The sequence below is a fragment of the Coenobita brevimanus genome, chromosome 14, assembly GCF_032717465.1.
Source record: "Coenobita brevimanus isolate Jiangsu-jjx chromosome 14, ASM3271746v2, whole genome shotgun sequence".
In the NCBI taxonomy this organism is placed as follows: Eukaryota; Metazoa; Arthropoda; class Malacostraca; order Decapoda; family Coenobitidae; genus Coenobita; species Coenobita brevimanus.
In genome coordinates this window covers 15,385,509-15,404,366 of record NC_136967.1, presented here as the reverse complement: position 1 = coordinate 15,404,366, position 18,858 = coordinate 15,385,509, and the positions used below count along the sequence as shown (strand labels likewise).

Here is an 18,858-nt window from a genome sequence, read left to right as displayed (position 1 = left end):
CGAATACTCTTCTTGTTGGCCAGGACAACATAAAAAACAGTCATGTAAATGAAGAGGTAAATTACAGTTACGTCACGCACGTCAGGTAATGCAGACGCATAGAGTAGAAGGGACTTGGGTGGTGTTAGTGTTAAAATATTATTTGTGGTTGTCGAGAATATAACAAATATTAATAGAAATTCAGTCGCTCTACTGAAAGAGTTCATCAAAATCTGTCGTGCAGATCATGACCACTGTGGGAGAAGGAGACTCGTTGGGGTCAAAGTTCACCACCTTGGATTATGCCTTTTTCGTCACCATGCTCCTGGTCTCCGTCGGTATCGGGGTGTACAACGGGGTCAGGAATCGGGGCAGAGAGAACACCCGGACCTACCTGCTGGGGGATCGCGCTATGTCCCCCTTCCCCGTGGCTATCTCGCTCACCGGAGGCATTGTCTCGGCTGTTGCTGTGTTTGGTAAGTCTTTCTAACCCTTTTTAACATTTGACGCTCGCACTGAAGAAGATGATGGACAGTGTTTCTATCCCCTACACTAGGGACGACCTCCATTAAACTATATATTTGTATCGTAAGGTGATATATCAACATTTTTTGATAAAAACTCAAGAAGACATCACACTGAAGTAGTTAACTCCTGCCTCTTGCAACTTATTCATTCCTCTCTCTCTCTCTCTCTCTCTCTCTCTCTCTCTCTCTCTCTCTCGTTTTTAAATTTCGTATATATGTATCGTTTTTAAGTTTTGCATATATATATATATATATATATATATATATATATATATATATATATATATATATATATATATATATACTAGCAGAGGCACCCGGCGTTGCCGGGCCAAAAAGGAGAACACTTTAAATCTATTTGTTCTAGTTCATTCTTTCTACTCCAAAATGAACCCCTTCTACTTTTGAAGAGGGATTATAAGAGGTCCTGGAACTTTCTGTTTCAGCTTTCGCAGACTAACGTACAGTATTTACGAACACTTGTTTACTATTACCGGTGACCTCAAATGACCTTGGAGATCAACCTCACGTAGCCCAAGTCCGAACTGGAGGTGTGAGTCGCCATGCCAAACATTGGGCTGCTGGGTCCAATCGTTAAGGCGTGTATTACAGGTGACCTCTAATGACCTCACATAGCCTATGTCCGAACTAGAGGTCATGCGAGCCTCCATGCCAAAGCCTGGGCTGCTGGATCCAGTCATTCGAGCGTGTATTACCAGTGACCTCAAATGGCCTCAGAGGTCAACCTCACATAGCCTGTGTCCGAACTTGAGGTCATGTGAGTCTTCATGCCAAAAATTGGGCTGCTGGGGTACCCGGCGTTGCCCGGTCCAAAAAGGCAAACGCTCTATCGGTGACCTCAAATAACCCAGATCTGAAACTGGTCCCCCCTAAAACCATCCCTCGGCCACCCTGATTCAGAGTATGGGTCTCTGGCCCTTGGTTTGAGAGTGACTGAAGGACAAACAAACAAACAACGCGGCTCTTTGGACCGGGCAACGCCGGGTACCCCAGCAGCCCAATTTTTGGCATGAAGACTCACATGGGGGTAGGGGGGGTTTTCAAGAACACTCCCCCAGTATCCCTGCTTGTCGTAAAAGGCGACTAAAAGGGTTGGCGGAGGGTTAGTGCCCCTCCCCGGAAAACAACTAACTAAAAAAACAAACAATAAGCCTCGGACAAGAACTGACCAAACGATGACGACCAAGGACCGGACAAAGGACATTGTAATTGGAACCTGGAACGTAAGGGGAGCGAATGATGAGGAGAAAGAGAGAGAGATTGTCCAGGTGCTTGAGGATGCGAAAGTGGATGCATGTGGAATAACTGAAACAAAATGGAGAGGAGAAAGTGTGAGAGAATGGGAGTATGGATGGGGTATATGTGCAGGAGTAGGTGAGAATGAGAGGGCGAAGGAAGGAGTATGTATAGTTGTGAGTAAAAGATGGAAGAGGAGCATAAGACAGTATGGATCAGTTGGATCAAGGATTGTGTGGGTAAAGTTGAAAGTTGGAATACAAATGTGGGCGATTGTGTGTGTGTATGCGCCAACGCAAGATCGTGCTAGAAGAGTGAGAGAAGAGTTCTGGACAAATGTAGAAGTGTGCATGGAAAAGTTTGGAAGGAATGAGAGAGTGTTTTTGATTGGTGATATGAATGGTAAAGTTGGGAATGTGAAGGTGGATGGAATACTTGGTGAGTGGGGTGTGCCTGCTGAGATAGATGAGAATGGGAGTGCGTTAGTGGACATTTGTGCTGGGAGGGGGTTGGTGATAGCCAATACCCTCTTCAGGCATAAAATGATTCACAGGTATACATGGCGAGTGATGAGAAGGGTGGGTGGTGAACTGAATGAAAGGAAGGCAATGATTGATTATGTGTGTGTGGATGAGAGGATGCGAAGATGTGTAATGGATGCAAGAGTGTATAGCGGTGGGGGGAGTGGACTTTCTGACCACTACTTGGTGATGGCCAGAATTAAAGTACAAGAAAGTTGGAGGAATAGAAGAAGGGAAAGACGAGAGGAAGGAGTAGTTGCAAGGAGAGTGGAAAGGTTACAGGAGGATGAGAAAAAGGCAGAGTATAAGAGAGAAGTGGAGGAGCGATTGGGCAAATATGAATTGAAGCAGATGGGAGACGTGGAAGGTGTGTGTAGAATATTTACAGAAGAAATATGTGCAGCATGTGATGTGGTGTGTGGAAGGAAGAGAAGACGGAGGGGGGTGCAAGGAACAGCGTGGTGGACTGAAGAGGTGAAACAGGCTGTGGCACAAAAGAAGAAAGCATACAATGAATGGATGAGAAATAGGGGCGTGGAAGAGGTTGAGAGGCGGAAGAGAGAGTTATATGTAGGAAGAAAGAGAGAGGTGAAAAGATTAGTAAGAGAGAGTAAGAAGAGAGTGGATGAGGAATTTGGAAGAAATTTGAGTGTAAAGTGGAGGGACTGTAAGAAAATGTTCTGGAGAGAGGTGAAAAGAGTAAGACAGGGTGGAAGTGAAGTTAGCAGGGGAGTGAAAGATAAAAATGGTAGATTACTAGTGGAGAAGGGAGAAAAAGTGAGCAGATGGAGAGAACACTTTAAGGAACTGTTGAACGTAGAGGATGGAAGTAATGCGAGTATTAGTGGCTGGGGAATGGCTGGGAGAAGGAGGGAGGTGAGAAGACAGGAAGAAATCAGTAGGATAGAAGTTGTGGAAGCAATGAAGAAGGTTAAATCGGGGAAAGCCCCAGGAATTGATGGAGTGTGTGGTGAAATGCTGAAGCATGGGGGAGAGATAGTAGTAGAATGGATGTGGAAGATGTGCAGATTGGCCTGGGAGGAAGGTAGAGTCCCGGAGGATTGGAAGTCAGGTATAATTATTCCCTTGTACAAAGGAAAAGGGGAAAAAGAAGTGTGTGGTAACCATAGGGGCATTTGTCTTCTTAGTATAATAGGAAAAGTGTATGGTAGGATACTTATTGACAGAGATAGAGAAAGAACAGAGAAATTAGTTGGAGAAGAACAGGGAGGTTTTAGGAAGGGAAAAGGTTGTGTAGATCAGATATTCATTCTCAGATCTTTAGTGGAAAAGTTTCTAGAGAAGGGAAAGAAGTTGTATGCGGCATTCATGGATTTGGAGAAAGCATATGACAGGGTGGATAGACAAGGATTGTGGAAAGTGTTAAGAATATATGGAGTAGATGGAAAGTTGTTGAATGCTGTGAAGAGTATGTACGATGGTGCGAAGGCTGCAGTGCGTGTGGATGGTGAACTAAGTGAATTTTTCTCTTTGAAGGTTGGGTTGAAACAGGGATGTGTCATGTCTCCATGGTTGTTCAATCTGTACATGGATGGGGTAATAAAAGAGGTACAAGGTAGGGTAGTGGATGTTGGAGTGGCCATGGTGAGAGAGGATAGTGTTTGGAAACTCCCTGTACTGTTGTTTGCAGATGATACTGTGTTGTTAAGTGAAGACGAAGGAGAGCTGCAAGGCTTGGTGGATGAGTTTGGGAGAGTGTGTAAGAAACGGAATCTAAAGGTGAATGTAGGGAAGAGTAAAGTGATGATCTTTGAGAGAGGTGAAGTCAGTGAATGTACAGCGAGGTTGGATGGTGAGGAATTGGAAAATGTGAGTACGTTTAAGTACTTGGGTAGTGTGATGAGTAATGATGGAGGTTTGGAGGGTAAAGTGCTTGAAAGGGTACAGCAGGGAAGAAAGGTTGCTGGTTCCTTGAAAGCAGTGATAAGAAACAGGGAAGTGAGCATGGAAGTGAAAAAGTTACTACATGACAGTATTGTGATACCAACTCTAACGTACGGAAGTGAAGCTTGGACGTTGTTGGAAGGACACAAGTCAAGAGTGAGAGCAGTGGAAATGAGTTATTTAAGAGGAGCCTGTGGAGTCACATGGAGAGACAGGCTGACGAATGAGGATATAAAGGAACGTTGTGGTGTTGATGTGGATGTGATAGGAAGAGTTATGAGGAACAAACTGAGGTGGTTTGGCCATGTGGAGAGGATGGAGGGTGAAAGACTGACGAAGAGAGTGTATGTGAGTGAGGTGGAGGGGGAAAGAGGGAGGGGGAGGCCGAGGATGAGATGGAGGGATGGGGTGGAGAGGTATATGAGAGAGGGGAGTGTGAGCTGGGAGCAGGGGAGTGAAATGGCGGGGGACAGGGCGACTTGGAGGCGATTTGTTTGTGGCCACCCCAAACGGGATTGAGGCGTCTGGCAATATATATATATATATATATATATATATACACACACACACACAGTATATATTTATCGTTTTTAAGATTCGTATATATCTATCTTTCTGTCTATACACACACATGTGTATGTATATATATATATATATATATATATATATATATATATATATATATATATATATATATATATATATATATATATATATATATATATATATATATATATATATATATATATATATATATATGTATATATTTAGCAATATATCTATCTATCTATCTATATCTATATATATCGCTATTAAGTTTCGTAGCTATATATCAATCTCTCTCTCAATCTATATTCTTATATATCTATCAACACACACACACAAACACACACACACAAACACACACACACACACACACATATATATATATATATATATATATATATATATATATATATATATATATATATATATATATATATATATACAGTATATATATATATATAGGCGTGAGTGCAAGAAGGGCCAATGTCAAATATTGCTCATATGGAGATAAGGTTAGCAGGGAACTTAAAATAAAGGTCTTCCGGTGTTACAAAGGCCAATGTCGCCAGAGTGTTAGGGAGGATGCTGTAACAACTAGAAGACGGACCACCGAAACTTGCGCCTAAAAATCTGAAGAACCTTATTGATCTCTTTCCTCTGATTTCTGCTGAAAACAGACATTTCTACAGGAGCATCAGGCAGCAGATGGTGTAGATGATGATTATTTAGATGATGACACCAGAGTGCACTTTCTCATTAGTCTTTAAATACTGAAAAATTATCTTAACATTTTTGGAGATGTGGCTAATGTTTCAATTCAGGAATGATTTTTATGAACAAAATATATATAATTTTCACATTTCTGTTTATAATGAATGGAAACACTAACTAAGATAAGAAAATTACACTTAGGTAAATTTAATGTTCAGTTAAAAACATGTAACAAAATAATTGTTTAAAAAATGTCCTAATTATTACCGAATAGGAAAAAATTATCAATGTCATAGGAAAATATTCTTCACATATATTTATTTTTTTTACAATGCAAAGCAGCTTTCAGTTACTGAAAAAGGCCTATGTGATTGCTACTTGGCTTAAACAACAGTGAAAATATTGCTTTTATGTCTCTTCTTCTTAGCTGAATTTTAGTAAAGTCTGCAAACTTTTAAATGCATTTTTCTCAAAACCTCATTTTTTGACACTGGCCCTTCTTACACTCAGCCCTTTATTATATATATATATATATATATATATATATATATATATATATATATATATATATATATATATATATATATATATATATACAGTAGATGGAGAAAAACTAATCCATTTAAGATTTGCAGGTGACATTGACCTAATCTCAGAAACAGCGGAGGCATTGCAAGAAATGTTAAATGACCTGAACAGAAAGTCTGAATGTAGGACTGAAGATGAACAGGAGTAAAACTAAAATAATGTTTAATCCACAAACACCAAAGAGCGTCATCAGAATAAGCGATGAGATTCTTAAAGATGTTGAGGAGTACAACTGCTTGGGACAAATACTAAAATTAACGAAAGATCATGATAGCCAAATAAAAAGACGCATTACAATTGGATGGAAAGCTTTCAGTAAACATAGAGACATCATGAAAAGTAGCTTGCCAGTTTGTATGAAACGAAAAGTATATAACGAATGTATAATTACAGCTATGACGTATGGTTGTGAGACCTGGAAACTGACAAAACCAATGGAAAATAAATCAATCCGTTCTCAGACAACAATAAGAAACGTCAATTTTGGGAATATCTTTAAGAGACAGGAAAAATGAACTTGGGTGAGAGAGCAGACTAAAGTCAAAGCTATTATAGAAGTTATAAAAGAACAGAAATGGAGGTGGGCAGGCCATATAGCAAGAATAAGGGATAACCGATGGAGCAAGAGGCTGACTGACTGGACACAAAGAGATTGTAAGCGTAGCAGAAAAAGGCCAGACAGGAGATGGAGAGATGAGACAGAGAAATTTGCAGGGAAAACGTGGCAAAGATTGGCTCAGTCAAGGAACTCGTGGAAAAGTTGGGGGAGGCCTTTGTTCGGACTAGTTATGGCTGATGATATATATATATATATATATATATATATATATATATATATATAGAACTGAGTGGTAATGCAGGTAAACGCAAGGAAATACCAGTTAGAGACAGGGAAGGAAATTTATTGACCAAAGATGGAGATATTAAAAATAGATGGAAAGAGCATTTTGAGACAGTTCTTAATAGACCAATACCACCAGAGGAGGATATACCGTCTGCTCAGGAAGATTTAAATATAGAAACAGGAGAGTTGAGGCTTGCAGAAGTGGAGAAAGCAGTAAAACAGTTAAAGAATAATAAGGCACCAGGGGAGGATGGTTTATTTCCGGAAATGTTTAAAGTGGAGGGGGATAGATTAATAATGATCTTGACCAAGCTATTCAATAAGATATGGGTGACGGGGTTACTACCATCAGTTTGGAAGAATGGTGTAATTGTTAAAGTTCCGAAGAAGGGAGACCTGAGTGAATGTGGTAATTGGAGGGGAATCTCTTTGTCACCGATAGCTTTGAAAGTTTTCAGTAGAGTGTTGTTAAATAGGTTGGAGCCGGTGGTTGAGGGTATTCTGAGGGATGAACAGGCTGGTTTTAGAAAGGGACGTGGTTGCAATGATCATATCTTTATAGTTAGGCATTTGATGCAGCAAGTTAATGAAATGAGAGTACCGTTAAGTCTTTGTTTTGTTGATTTTGAAAAGGCTTTTGATAGTGTTTCGAGAGAGACTATGGGGAAGATCATGAGACATTATGGAATACCAGAGGAGTTTGTGAAGGTCATTATGAACATGCATGAGGACACATTTTGTAAAGTTATGGTTGATGGTTGTCTGAGTGATTCGTTTGAAATCAAGTCCGGAGTAATTCAAGGTGGTGTTCTATCGCCTTTACTATTTATATTGGTCATTGATTACATTATGAAACGCGTTGGAACAGAAACCGGTGCAGGTATACTTTGGGGAGAGAACAGGAAACTTTTGGATTTAGATTATGCAGATGATAAAGTTTTGATTTGTGATGGGCCAGAAGAGATGCAGAGAGTGTTGGACTGTTTGGTGAGTGAAGGTCGCAAGGTGGGTTTGGTTATTAATTGTGGAAAAACTGAAATAATCAATATGAATATGGAAAATGCGGAGGAATATGTAATTGGAGGTATGGTTGTAAAGCAAGTTGATAGGTTTAAATATTTAGGTACTTATTTAGCCAAGGATGGTTCTTTGAACTTTGAATTCGAGGAAAGGTTAAAGAAGGCTAATCAGGCAATGGGAATGCTTAAAAATATTTGGAATAATAACAATTTTTCTGTGCATACAAAAATCAAACTTTATAAGGTAATGGTTAGGAGTATCTTAATTTATGGACACGAGTCTTGGTACAGCACAGTGACTATGGAAAATAAATTCTTGGTGTTTGAAATTAAAGCACTTAGAAGAATATTAGGAGTTAAGTGGTGGGAAAGGATACCAAATAGTAGAATTAGAGAAATAACGGGAGTGCAGCCGATCGATGAATATGTTAGATTCTCACGATGGAAGTGGCTAGGACATGTGTATGGGAGACAGGGAATAGTACGAGGTACACCAGGGTGGGTGGCACTTGGTAGGAGAGGTAGAGGAAGGCCAAAAGAGACGTGGGTGAGGACAATGAGACGGGAAGCTGGAGATGAGTGTTGGGGAGATCTTGAGGAGTTAGAACAAGATAGGATGTGGTGGTGTGAGTTCATCGAGGCCCTATGCATCCCCGAGGGTGCCACAGGAAATGATTGATTGATTGATATATATATATATATATATATATATATATATATATATATATATGTATATATATATATAGATAGATAGATAGATAGATAGATAGATAGATAGATATTTATATATATATATATATATCTCATCTCATCTCTCTCTCTCTCTCTCTCTCTCTCTCTCTCTCTCTCTCTCTCTCTCCACACACAGACAACAGCTCAGAAGTGTAAAATTACGAAACACACTTTACAGGTTCTTCTGCAGAAGTGTACATGTACGGAACTCAAGCCAGTGTAACTTTGTTGGGTTTTATCACCTGCTGGATCATGGTTTGCTACCTCATCATCCCCATCTTCTATACCCTCGAGCTAGTCTCCATCAGCGAGGTGAGTCACACAGCAGTCTGAAGTTTGTGATAGGATGATCAAGACTGGCCAAAGCTGTTCTACAATACCTTTTCCACAGAAACCACTTCTATATATGGATGAATTTCTTCCATCTGAACAATGCATGGCACTGTAAAATGAAAACGCACATACAGTCCAAGGTTGGCATACAGCAGTCTGGTATGAGATTAACTGACAGAGCAATGAACTAAAACAGGGCTATTCAACTGGCGGGCCAAGGGCCAAATGCGGTCCTTGAGTCGTTTTTGTTTGGCCCTTTGACCGACTCAGAAGGATGAAAATGAACAAAGAAAGAAGCACAATAAAAAAAAGTTCTGAGTTTTTCTTTTGATTTATGTACTTAGCGTAAAACGTAAACACAAATAATATATGAATGATATTTCTCGTTTCTTTCTGTGCATGTAAGTGTTTAGATAGAAGGAAAGGTACAGGTAAAATATTGTATGACCCTTTTGTCACTCTGAGTTTCATAATTCGGCCCCTTTTACAGTTGTTGAATAGCCCTGAACTAAAAGATATATTTAGTTTCGCGATAATGATGGCGAAATTTGCTTATACAATTGTTGTGATGGCCTTGTACGACATCCCCATGGGACACGATGATGTTCATGTAAGACGACAGACAGACTTTTGATCCAAGATGGCTGTCCAGTATTTAGTATTTACCTGCGTAGAACCCCCATCTTATGTCTCCTTTGCTCCACCTTTTTGAAGACCTCATCTTGCACGTCCACTCACTCATAAGTCCCCTGGCTGTGATCATCTCCTTAGCGTTCCTTGTGTTACATAGCCGCCTCACGCATGCAAAGCTATCAAAACACCATAGCTATCACCAGATAACAGTGAAAGTGCGCAAAAAATTGTGTTGTGTGCGATAATGGGCGGAGAGATTACTCTTTTTGTTTGAAATACTGAAACATGTGACTTGAAAATCATGTCTGGCGCTCCCCTCCATGAAAGTGTGGTACACTGATGCCGCTGAAGACAAGCCTAATAGGGTAAGGCACAGCCCTTCCCTTGATGTGAGATTGGACGCTGTTAAGCACTATAAGGAGGAGCAAAGTGCAAGTAGGATTGCTGAGGCCCTTAAGCTGCCGCAGCTCACAGTTGTTACCATAATAATAAAATCTGATGCTGCCCTAGCAGCGTCACAAAACGTGCCTACCCTGACTGCTAAGCACCTAAAAAAAAAAAAAAAAAAAAAAGGAAATCCATTAAGGAGGAGTTGGTGTGCCTCCTAGCTCTGTGGGTTAGTGAGCTTAACAGCGCGATGCAGCCACTGTATAGCTTCATTTGGACAAAGTTCCTCGATCTGTAGAAGGATCTCAAAGAAAAGAATGGAGTGGAGGGAAAGGAGGAGTTCAAGGCCAGTACAGGGTGATTTGAGCAGTTTAAGGCCTGTGTTCGTCCTAGACATGGGATCATGCATGGGGAGGCTGCTAATACTGACGACGTGGCAGCTGAGGCATTCCCTCTCAAGCTGCCAGCAATCATTGAGGAATTCATTAGCAATGAAAGAAAAGCATTCGGGAGCCAAATGCTAATCGCCCTCCAGAATATGCTGTTGGCCAAGTCCAAGATTTTGGCTATATCTTGATCCCCTGAAGGTTTCATGTTGATAGCTCAAGCCGTTCATGAGTTATAATGGTGCACAAGGCGGGTAATAAAAGCTTAAAGACCTTTGGCAGCCATTTCGGTGACCTTGACCTGGACCCCGAGTGCCCATTTTCGAACTCGGCTAAGATTTTGGCCATACCTTGATGCCCTGAAGGTTTTATGTTGATAGCTTAAGCTGTTCATAAGAAATAATGGGAACAAATACATACATACCGTACACACACACACACACACACACACACACACACATACCGACAGACACACAGAGGCTGGCAAAAACATTATCGCTCAGCCTTGTAAAGGTGGGCTATAACAAAGGATGACACGCCAGGCATTAAGGCAGCCAAGGATAGCCTCACCCTCTTCCTTGGTGCAAATGCAAAGGGGACCTTAAGCTGAATCCCCTGCTTGCATATCGTTGGGAGAACCCCTGAGCACTGGGCGGGTATGTGAAGGAGAACCTGAGGGTTATATGCAAGAGCAATTCCAGGGCTTGGCTGACCTCTGCATCATACTGATTATACATGGCAGGTTACCAATCCCCCAACCTACATGACTATTCCAGCTAATGAAATCTGGCATACTCCCTGAACCACCCTGACAGCATGAAGGACTGGGTGGACATTATCTTGGTTTACCTGCCACCCAACACAACATCGTTGCTCCAACCCATGGACCAAGGTGTCATCGCCACCGTTAAGGATGATACCATGAGATACGTGTTGTGTGTTTCATTAGTAAGGTGTTTGTGGTGTGTAGTGCTTTAGGGCAGTGTTGTGAGGGAGCAAGAAGCAACTCTGTTATTCTGTTCCAGCTGATGAAAGATTATAATATTTTGCTAAGCATGAGTCACAAAAGCCTGAGTGCTAATCTTATGATACGAGTCATTTAGTGTGCACAAATATGGCTTAATCAATTTTTCCCTATTCCAGTACTTGTTGTTGCGATACAAATCATCCATCGTGCATAAATTAGGAACATTATGCCAGCTGCTGGAGCAATTCATCTGCTTGGGAATGTATTTATACACTCCCTCCTTGGCCATGGCCACCTTTACCAACATATCTTCCCAGACATCCACCATCACTCTGGGAATCGTCTGTACTTTCTATGTTGCGGTGGTGAGTGCATTGTTTTGTCATATAATGTTGCATTTTATTATGTGGGAAGACCGAAACAGTCAAAATTGATTGTTTGCCTCCTTCTTCTTCTTCCTAAGGATTAATATTCATAAACATTCTTACAATCACCTCCCTGTCACATTGTTCCAGTAGTGAATGTACCATTGCTGTGCATGATATTTCAGGGTTGAAATTTTTATGCATACATCGAGTCTGATATAAATATTGAATTTCTAAACTGCCCTCTTACGGTTTCTATTCTGTCTGTGCCTTCATTCCAAGCTTCCTTTCTCGTCGTTCTATAGCTGCTGTTATAGACGTCCATCGCTCTTCTCGATCTATCAATAGTGGTGTTCCTCAGGGCTCTGTCCTATCAGCAACTCTTCCTTTTTTTCATCAATGACCTTCTAAGCCGTACATCTAACCCTGTCCACTCATACGCCGCTGGTTCCATCCTTCACCTTTCCATGTACTCGTACTTCCAGCAGCGTCCATCTCAGCAGTTACTTCAGTAAACAAGGGATGAGGCTATGGCACACCACTTGGCTCGTATCTCTAACGGGAAAAAGTAATCTTGTTGTTTTCAATGCGTCAAAAACTCAATCTTACACCAATAAACCCGTCCAAATCCTCTACAGGAGTACCCACTACTGTCTAGTAATATCCAGCTCAATCCTGCATGATCTTTAAACATACCTGGGGTTTCATTCTCTCTTAATTTATCTCGGAAAGATCATATTACATCTCTTGTAAAATCTGCTTCCAAGAGATTAGGTGTCCTAACCCAACTCCATACCTCCTTTACCCCTGCACAGTTGTTTTATTCGCCCCTGTGAAGTTTTTTTTTTTTTTTCTTATTTAAGTTCTTTGTTTACCATTCAGTATAAGACCCAGCACTCTGAGAAAGAGTACAACACAGTATACAAGTCATCCCACGTGCAAGATGATGACGTCACAAGGTCTCCCATAGAGAGAAAAGGAGAAGTAAAGGGATAACTCAAGTGTGACAAGTATACCCTGTTCACTTAGCTATGATAGCTGGAGCTAAGAAACGTTTGAATTATGGCTACTCACTGGTTAACCCATTAGTACCCAGTGTCATCAATATAGGTCAGAACTGGGCATTTCCAGAACTTAATTAAGAAGGGGACCCCAGGATAGGGACCTTTGAGCTTCGGAACTATGAGCCGATAGGCGGAGGGCAGTACACCTAGCACCTTTCCAGCAAAATCCCTTGCACAGGAGCTCTGGGAGCTGGTGGGTTAATACAACACTGAGGAATGTGGTAAATCTACAGCTCTTCTCATTTTAAAACATATATTTGTAAATTGCTCGCAATATAAGCAGCCAGTTTCAATATGGAGGAATTTCCGAAGCTAAAGAGGTCAAAATTAGCTTTAAAAGTTTACCGTTATCAAAGAAAATTACTGTACAGTTGATTATAGCTTCATAAAACGATAAGAGTGTTTGAAGTAAATGTAGTCATGTATTACAGTGCAACATGCGGGCGTAGATGTACACCGAGGGTGGATAATTTACGTCAAACGTCACTCGTGGCTTAATAAAACTTTATATTCATCTTTGATTTTTTTCATAAAGGTAAACTTTTAAAGCTAATTTTGACCTCTTTAGCCTCGGAAATTATTTCATATTTAAACTGGCACGTTTTCAAATGCCGCACAGCTGAGCTTCGCACGAGAAGAGGCTGAGGGGAGGCACATCTGCCCCTGCCGCTGCCCCGAGCCAAGTGACGGCTGCGGCTTGCGGGACCCTGTGATGTCATGCAAGGGCTACTCCAAAATTTGAGCCTAGAGTGCGATGACTGTGTATAATTAGACTGTGCAGTACAGCTCTCATGTGTGAGGAGGCTCTCCACATACAGTTCTTCTCAACAAGATGGATTCAAAGGCTTTTCGTCTCATTAACTCTCCTCCTGTTACTGGTTCCCTTCAACCTCTGTACTTCGCCCCACTGTTGCATCTTCATCTCTTTTCTGTCGCTACTTTAATGGTCACTGCTCCTCTGAACTATCTGCTTGCACCACTTCACCACTACGACGGGCCCGCAGCATCCGTCTTGCAACAAACTCTCATCCCTTTTCTATCCAGCTCTCTAATGCAAGAGTTACCCGTTACTCCCAGCCCCTCACTTATGCAACAAGTCAACTATGGAACTGTATACTTCTCTCTGTATTACCTACTTCCTATGATCTTTAGTCTTTCAAACGTAGTGTGTCCAGGCATCTCGAAATGAGCGGAAATTGAATTTGGCTGTCTATTGTATTGTTTGTTTGTTTTTTCCCTGGAAGTAACGGTTTCGGGCTCCTGGCCTTTGGTTCCTTCTTCCTTGCATTAAAAAAAAAAAATCCCCAAATATAATGTACTGTAATGTTGGATGGAGAAAGAGTGAGAAAAAGCCAAGGGTTCGAGCCAATGTTGGTTGATGACGTGCTGTGTTATGTTCCATCCAGTCTTAATTTTCCCTCTACTCCTATCAGGTTAGACATTCAGTACTGACATGCGAGTAGGTATTAGAAGGACCTCCTACTTACACTGACCCTTCCTCCTTGTCCTTTAACGCCAGACTGTTTCATCAACAAGCCGCTGCATCGCCAAAACCACTTCATCTCCAGTTTTAGTGCCTTGTAGCCAAGTAATGGCTTGGTGCTAGTTCTTCATTATTCCTTCCTTCTTTCCTACTCATATTTTTGCATCTGCAGTACATTATGTAACCTCTTTATACTGCATAATGTGCATAGCTTACCTGGTCCTTTAATCTTAAGAAGACCTATGATGATAGTACTTGTTATCACTGTCCAGCGTTAAGAAAAGCATAGTTTGCTTTACTAACCACATTAACGACGTTCAGAATAAATTTATGAATGTTCTTTTTCAACATGTTATCCTCTTATGTTATTCATGCCATTTTATAGCCAGCATAGATTTTAAAAACAGCTTATGCGGGCTCATTAACAGGCTAAACAGAAATATGAACCTCCTCATCCGAGAAAAATGGGTCCCTTTGTTGTACCCAAGCGATTCATGGCACCCTTTAGTCTTCAGCCAGTCTGATCAGTGATATGGACAATTTTTCCTTTGCTGCAAGAAACTAGGGGCTCCAAATTGACATATCAGCCTTGTTGGCAGGGACAGTTGAGGATTACATCACACATATTGGCTCATGACAGGTTGGTGTGGGAACATTTATCATCTCATCTGATTTCTTAGAGTGAGCCTGCGCATCATTGTTGCATCTCACAGTAAATAATAGTTTTATTGATACCCAAGGATAGGGTACATTGATGCCCTACTTGGCGATGTAAGTTCAGGTGTCTTGTGCTTATGTGAGACTGATACTGGCGATCCAGGGTGGAGTAAAGGCTGTGGTGTACACTGACGTGCTGCAGACGCTGGTCATGTACGCGGGAGTGATGGTGGTGGTCATACTCTGCTGCGTCGACCTTGGAGGTGTTGCCAGTATTTGGACCATTGCTGATCAGGGCTCCAGGATCCAGTTTTTTAAGTAAGTCAGTCTGGATGTCACATCCAATGATGAAACCACAGCCACATTCACATTTATATAATTTTAGGTGTGATGGACATGCACAGCAGCTTTGCATGATACATTCACTGCAAGTGTAACTTTCATTGTTAGCTTCTGTTTCAGTGGCGATGCCTTGGTTACTGTAATACAGCTGTATAAGAAGTGGATCATCTGCATCTGATTTTGGCAATATACCAGATTTATGGAAAAATTTGAGACAGTAACAAAAATAAGGACTGAAGGATGTCTCTTTCCTGGCACTGTCCTTCCACGTTAAACGTCTGTAGATGTCCCATCTGGTGGGGCGGGCATCAAAGCTCCACTGCTTGGCCAGGAAACAGGGATATAGCTTCAGTGACTGATCTGAGTCACTCTTAACCTTGAAAGTTAGTGGGCTATGTGGAACGAACATCTTATTGTGCTTGCGATGACACATGGAGTAGGGTGTGTAAGGTGGTACTTTAAGTGTGCGATTGCTCACAGGCAAAGTTGTAACTCACAGGCATTTTACAAAGGTTATAATTACTTCTGCCAGTTTGAAAAATATCTCCTAAGCCGATTAAAACCGTCTGAAGGCAGGAAGAACGAAATAATGAAGACGCCGTTGTATTTAAAGAGATATCTCAAATATTCTCATCCATCCCCAGCTTTGACCCGAGCCCGTTCACCCGCAGCACCTTCTGGACCACCTTTGTCTTGGGAGTGTCATTCTGCCTAAGAGCAATTGGCGTTAACCAAACAACCTACCAAAGGATAGCTTCTGTCAACAGTCTCACAAAAGCACAATGGTACGGCACATGCAGCAGAAGCTGTATGTTTTCTTAAATTATACAGATGAACACGTATTACACTATATTATTTCAGACACTATGTTTTAGATCTTGGGAGGATCCATAATACCATAATGTGTTTATTATTGCATACATGATGTACTCAGGATTGAAAGAAAAAGTAAATCACATGTATTGATTTATAACAGAAACTCTGCATTGCTCTATCCCACACCTCTAGTGACACATTATTTCAAGTCACAGTATTCTCTTTAAAACTGATTATCTTGTAGGATGTGTCTGAGCCCTTTTGTGGGGATATTGGTAATGTATGGCCTGGGCTACTTCTCCGGACTGGTGGTGTACGCAGCCTACCACCAGTGTGACCCGCTCACCTCGGCCAGGATACAGAAGCCCGACCAGATTATCCCTTACCTGGTGATGGACAAACTGGGTCATCTCACGGGTTTGCCTGGGGTGTTTGTAGCCAGTGTTTATGGTGGCGTTCTAAGGTTAGTTATGTTTTGAATAAGGGCATATCTATATTGAGACAGCGGAGATGCGGGCATAATCGTTAGCCATAATAAACCAATTCAGTTTTCGTCCATAATCACCTAGGTAGCCTAACAGATCTGACAGAGGTCTTTGTGGCCGGTGTTTTTAAAGGCATTATGTAGTCAGTTGTGTGTTGAACGAAGGCACATCAAATATTGGCTACTGCAGAAGTGACTATAATTTTGGGAGGCTGTTCATAATATAAATCAGGTTACAGTCAATCACCTGGGTAGCATCATGGATCTGCCTGGGGTCTATGTTGTTGGTGTTTATGGAAATATTAAAAGGTAAGCAGTGTTTCAGAACAAATATATACCGAAATCTAGGTGATGAAAGGCCACTTGACAGTAGGACATTAAGTTCTGATGGCAGCCATAAACAGAATGTTTAGATTTCAGACATTGTCACCTCCCAGTTCTACATGGAGTCTCGTGGGTTTTGCTTATGGGTTTTGCATATGGTCGTAATCTCAGGTGAGCAGTATTTGGCTGGGAACATAATGATGCTTAGATGTTCAAAGATGAAAATAATTTGGATAAAACTGTCTGACACTGACGTTGATTTAGTCTCTTTTATTGTGCAATCGTCGAAATGACTACAGAGTATTTACAGATACCGATAAAACATAAATTTCGTTTTGCTCAAACTACCATATCAAATTTTACCCACTTCTGAGAGTAGAGGCCAAGGTTAAGCTTCCCCTGATAGTGTCTACGTACAAAAAAAAAAAAAAAAAAAAAGTCACGACCGATTCGTGGATTCGAAAACGCATACGTCTGGCATTGTAGGCTATTGTTCAGTCTCAGTGCTCTACCAATCGCACTATCTGATGAACTTAATTACATAGTACATTCCCGTTACTCTGAATGATGAGATCAAGTTGCATCGACAGATACCTGCAAAATTATGATCGTAGGGGCTGCATATGCAATGTCATCGACTTGCGCCCACCTCACAGAAGATTATTACAGTATATTTTTCTGGCGTTTCTTTTAATGTAATCTAAGAGAACGAGTAACCAATTGTTAATAATTTTTGTAGGATTCAAATTTCCAATTACGTCATATGTCAGTTATCAAATAATGGTAATAGTTATTCAATGGCTAGAATGAGGACGTTAGCTCTTTACTTTTAGGGGTTGACTGATTCTCATAAAAAATTACTGACACCCAGGAGCAATGGAAACATAAAATATTATAAATTATACGATCAACAGAACATACAAATTTTTACTCGTATATTATCTAGGACTTATTACAATAAGTATCTCAACTTTACAATAAGTATCTCAACTTTACCAAGTCTAGACTTTGGTATATAAATTTTACCTAACGTCTATACACCGTTTGTTATAGCCAATCCATGTAGTAACCACAACCCAACCATTACTTTAAGGTTGCCCCAAATCCACGAACTCTAGGTAAAACTCATGGTAAACGTAGCGTCTGCATACCATTAAATCTAACCAAACCATGGACCAACCACCAGCCAACCATTAGCTTAAGGTGTGCTGCTATGTGGGCTGCTTCTGGTGACGGAGAATGCTGCTTGACTCCGGGTCGCACAGCTTTTCGAGCCATGCCTGCACCATTCCTATTATATATTGCGCAGATGCATTACGATTCTCATGTTGTTTGCGAGAAGTTATATACCAGAGAATGTGGATTGTGATCTCACTGACAACGTTCTCCTCGACAGTTCACTATCGAGTATTAGCAACTCGATAGCGTGTCTGGTGTGGGAGGATTTGTTGAAGGATTTGCCTTACTTCAGGAAGATGAGTGACGTCGCAGCCACTAATGTTCTCAGAGTCCTATGTAAGTAATATATCTTTTGACACTATACGTCAGGTTAGAGAAGAGACCTAATCTCGTTTTCCTTGCACTTTGCAAAACTGGCAAAGTATGGAGATGGCAATTCATTTACTCTGACGTTGTAGTAGATTCACAGTCCAACAGTGACGTTGCAAGCAGGTTTGCACAAAACGGAGAAAGACTACCCGGTACTTTGCTTTATATGTGATCTGTATCATCAGTGAAATGAAAAAGGTAACTCTAGACCCCTGATTCCCAACTGAACTTGGGAATTTAAGTATGGGTGTAAAAGATTATAATGTTTAAGATACTATGCTCGGATCAGCACCAGTCACTGATGCTGCTCAGACAGCGAAATGTTGGCATATATATATATATATATATATATATATATATATATATATATATATATATATATATACATATATATATATATATATATATATATATATATATATATATATATATATATATAT

At 40.8% G+C, this 18,858-nt stretch overlaps 1 protein-coding gene across 1 annotated transcript in view; it reads left to right on the top strand.

The window, feature by feature from the left end:
- The first annotated feature begins 226 nt into the window (after nt 1–226).
- LOC145389909 (sodium-coupled monocarboxylate transporter 1-like) overlaps nt 227–18,858 on the top strand; it is a 30,431-nt gene continuing 11,799 nt past the window's right edge. The window contains exons 1-6 of the mRNA XM_080265027.1: nt 227–455; nt 8,808–8,941; nt 15,068–15,222; nt 15,891–16,031; nt 16,307–16,525; nt 18,267–18,385. Of these exons, the coding sequence (XP_080121153.1) occupies nt 227–455; nt 8,808–8,941; nt 15,068–15,222; nt 15,891–16,031; nt 16,307–16,525; nt 18,267–18,385 (997 nt within the window). The remainder of the gene's footprint in view (nt 456–8,807; nt 8,942–15,067; nt 15,223–15,890; nt 16,032–16,306; nt 16,526–18,266; nt 18,386–18,858) is intronic.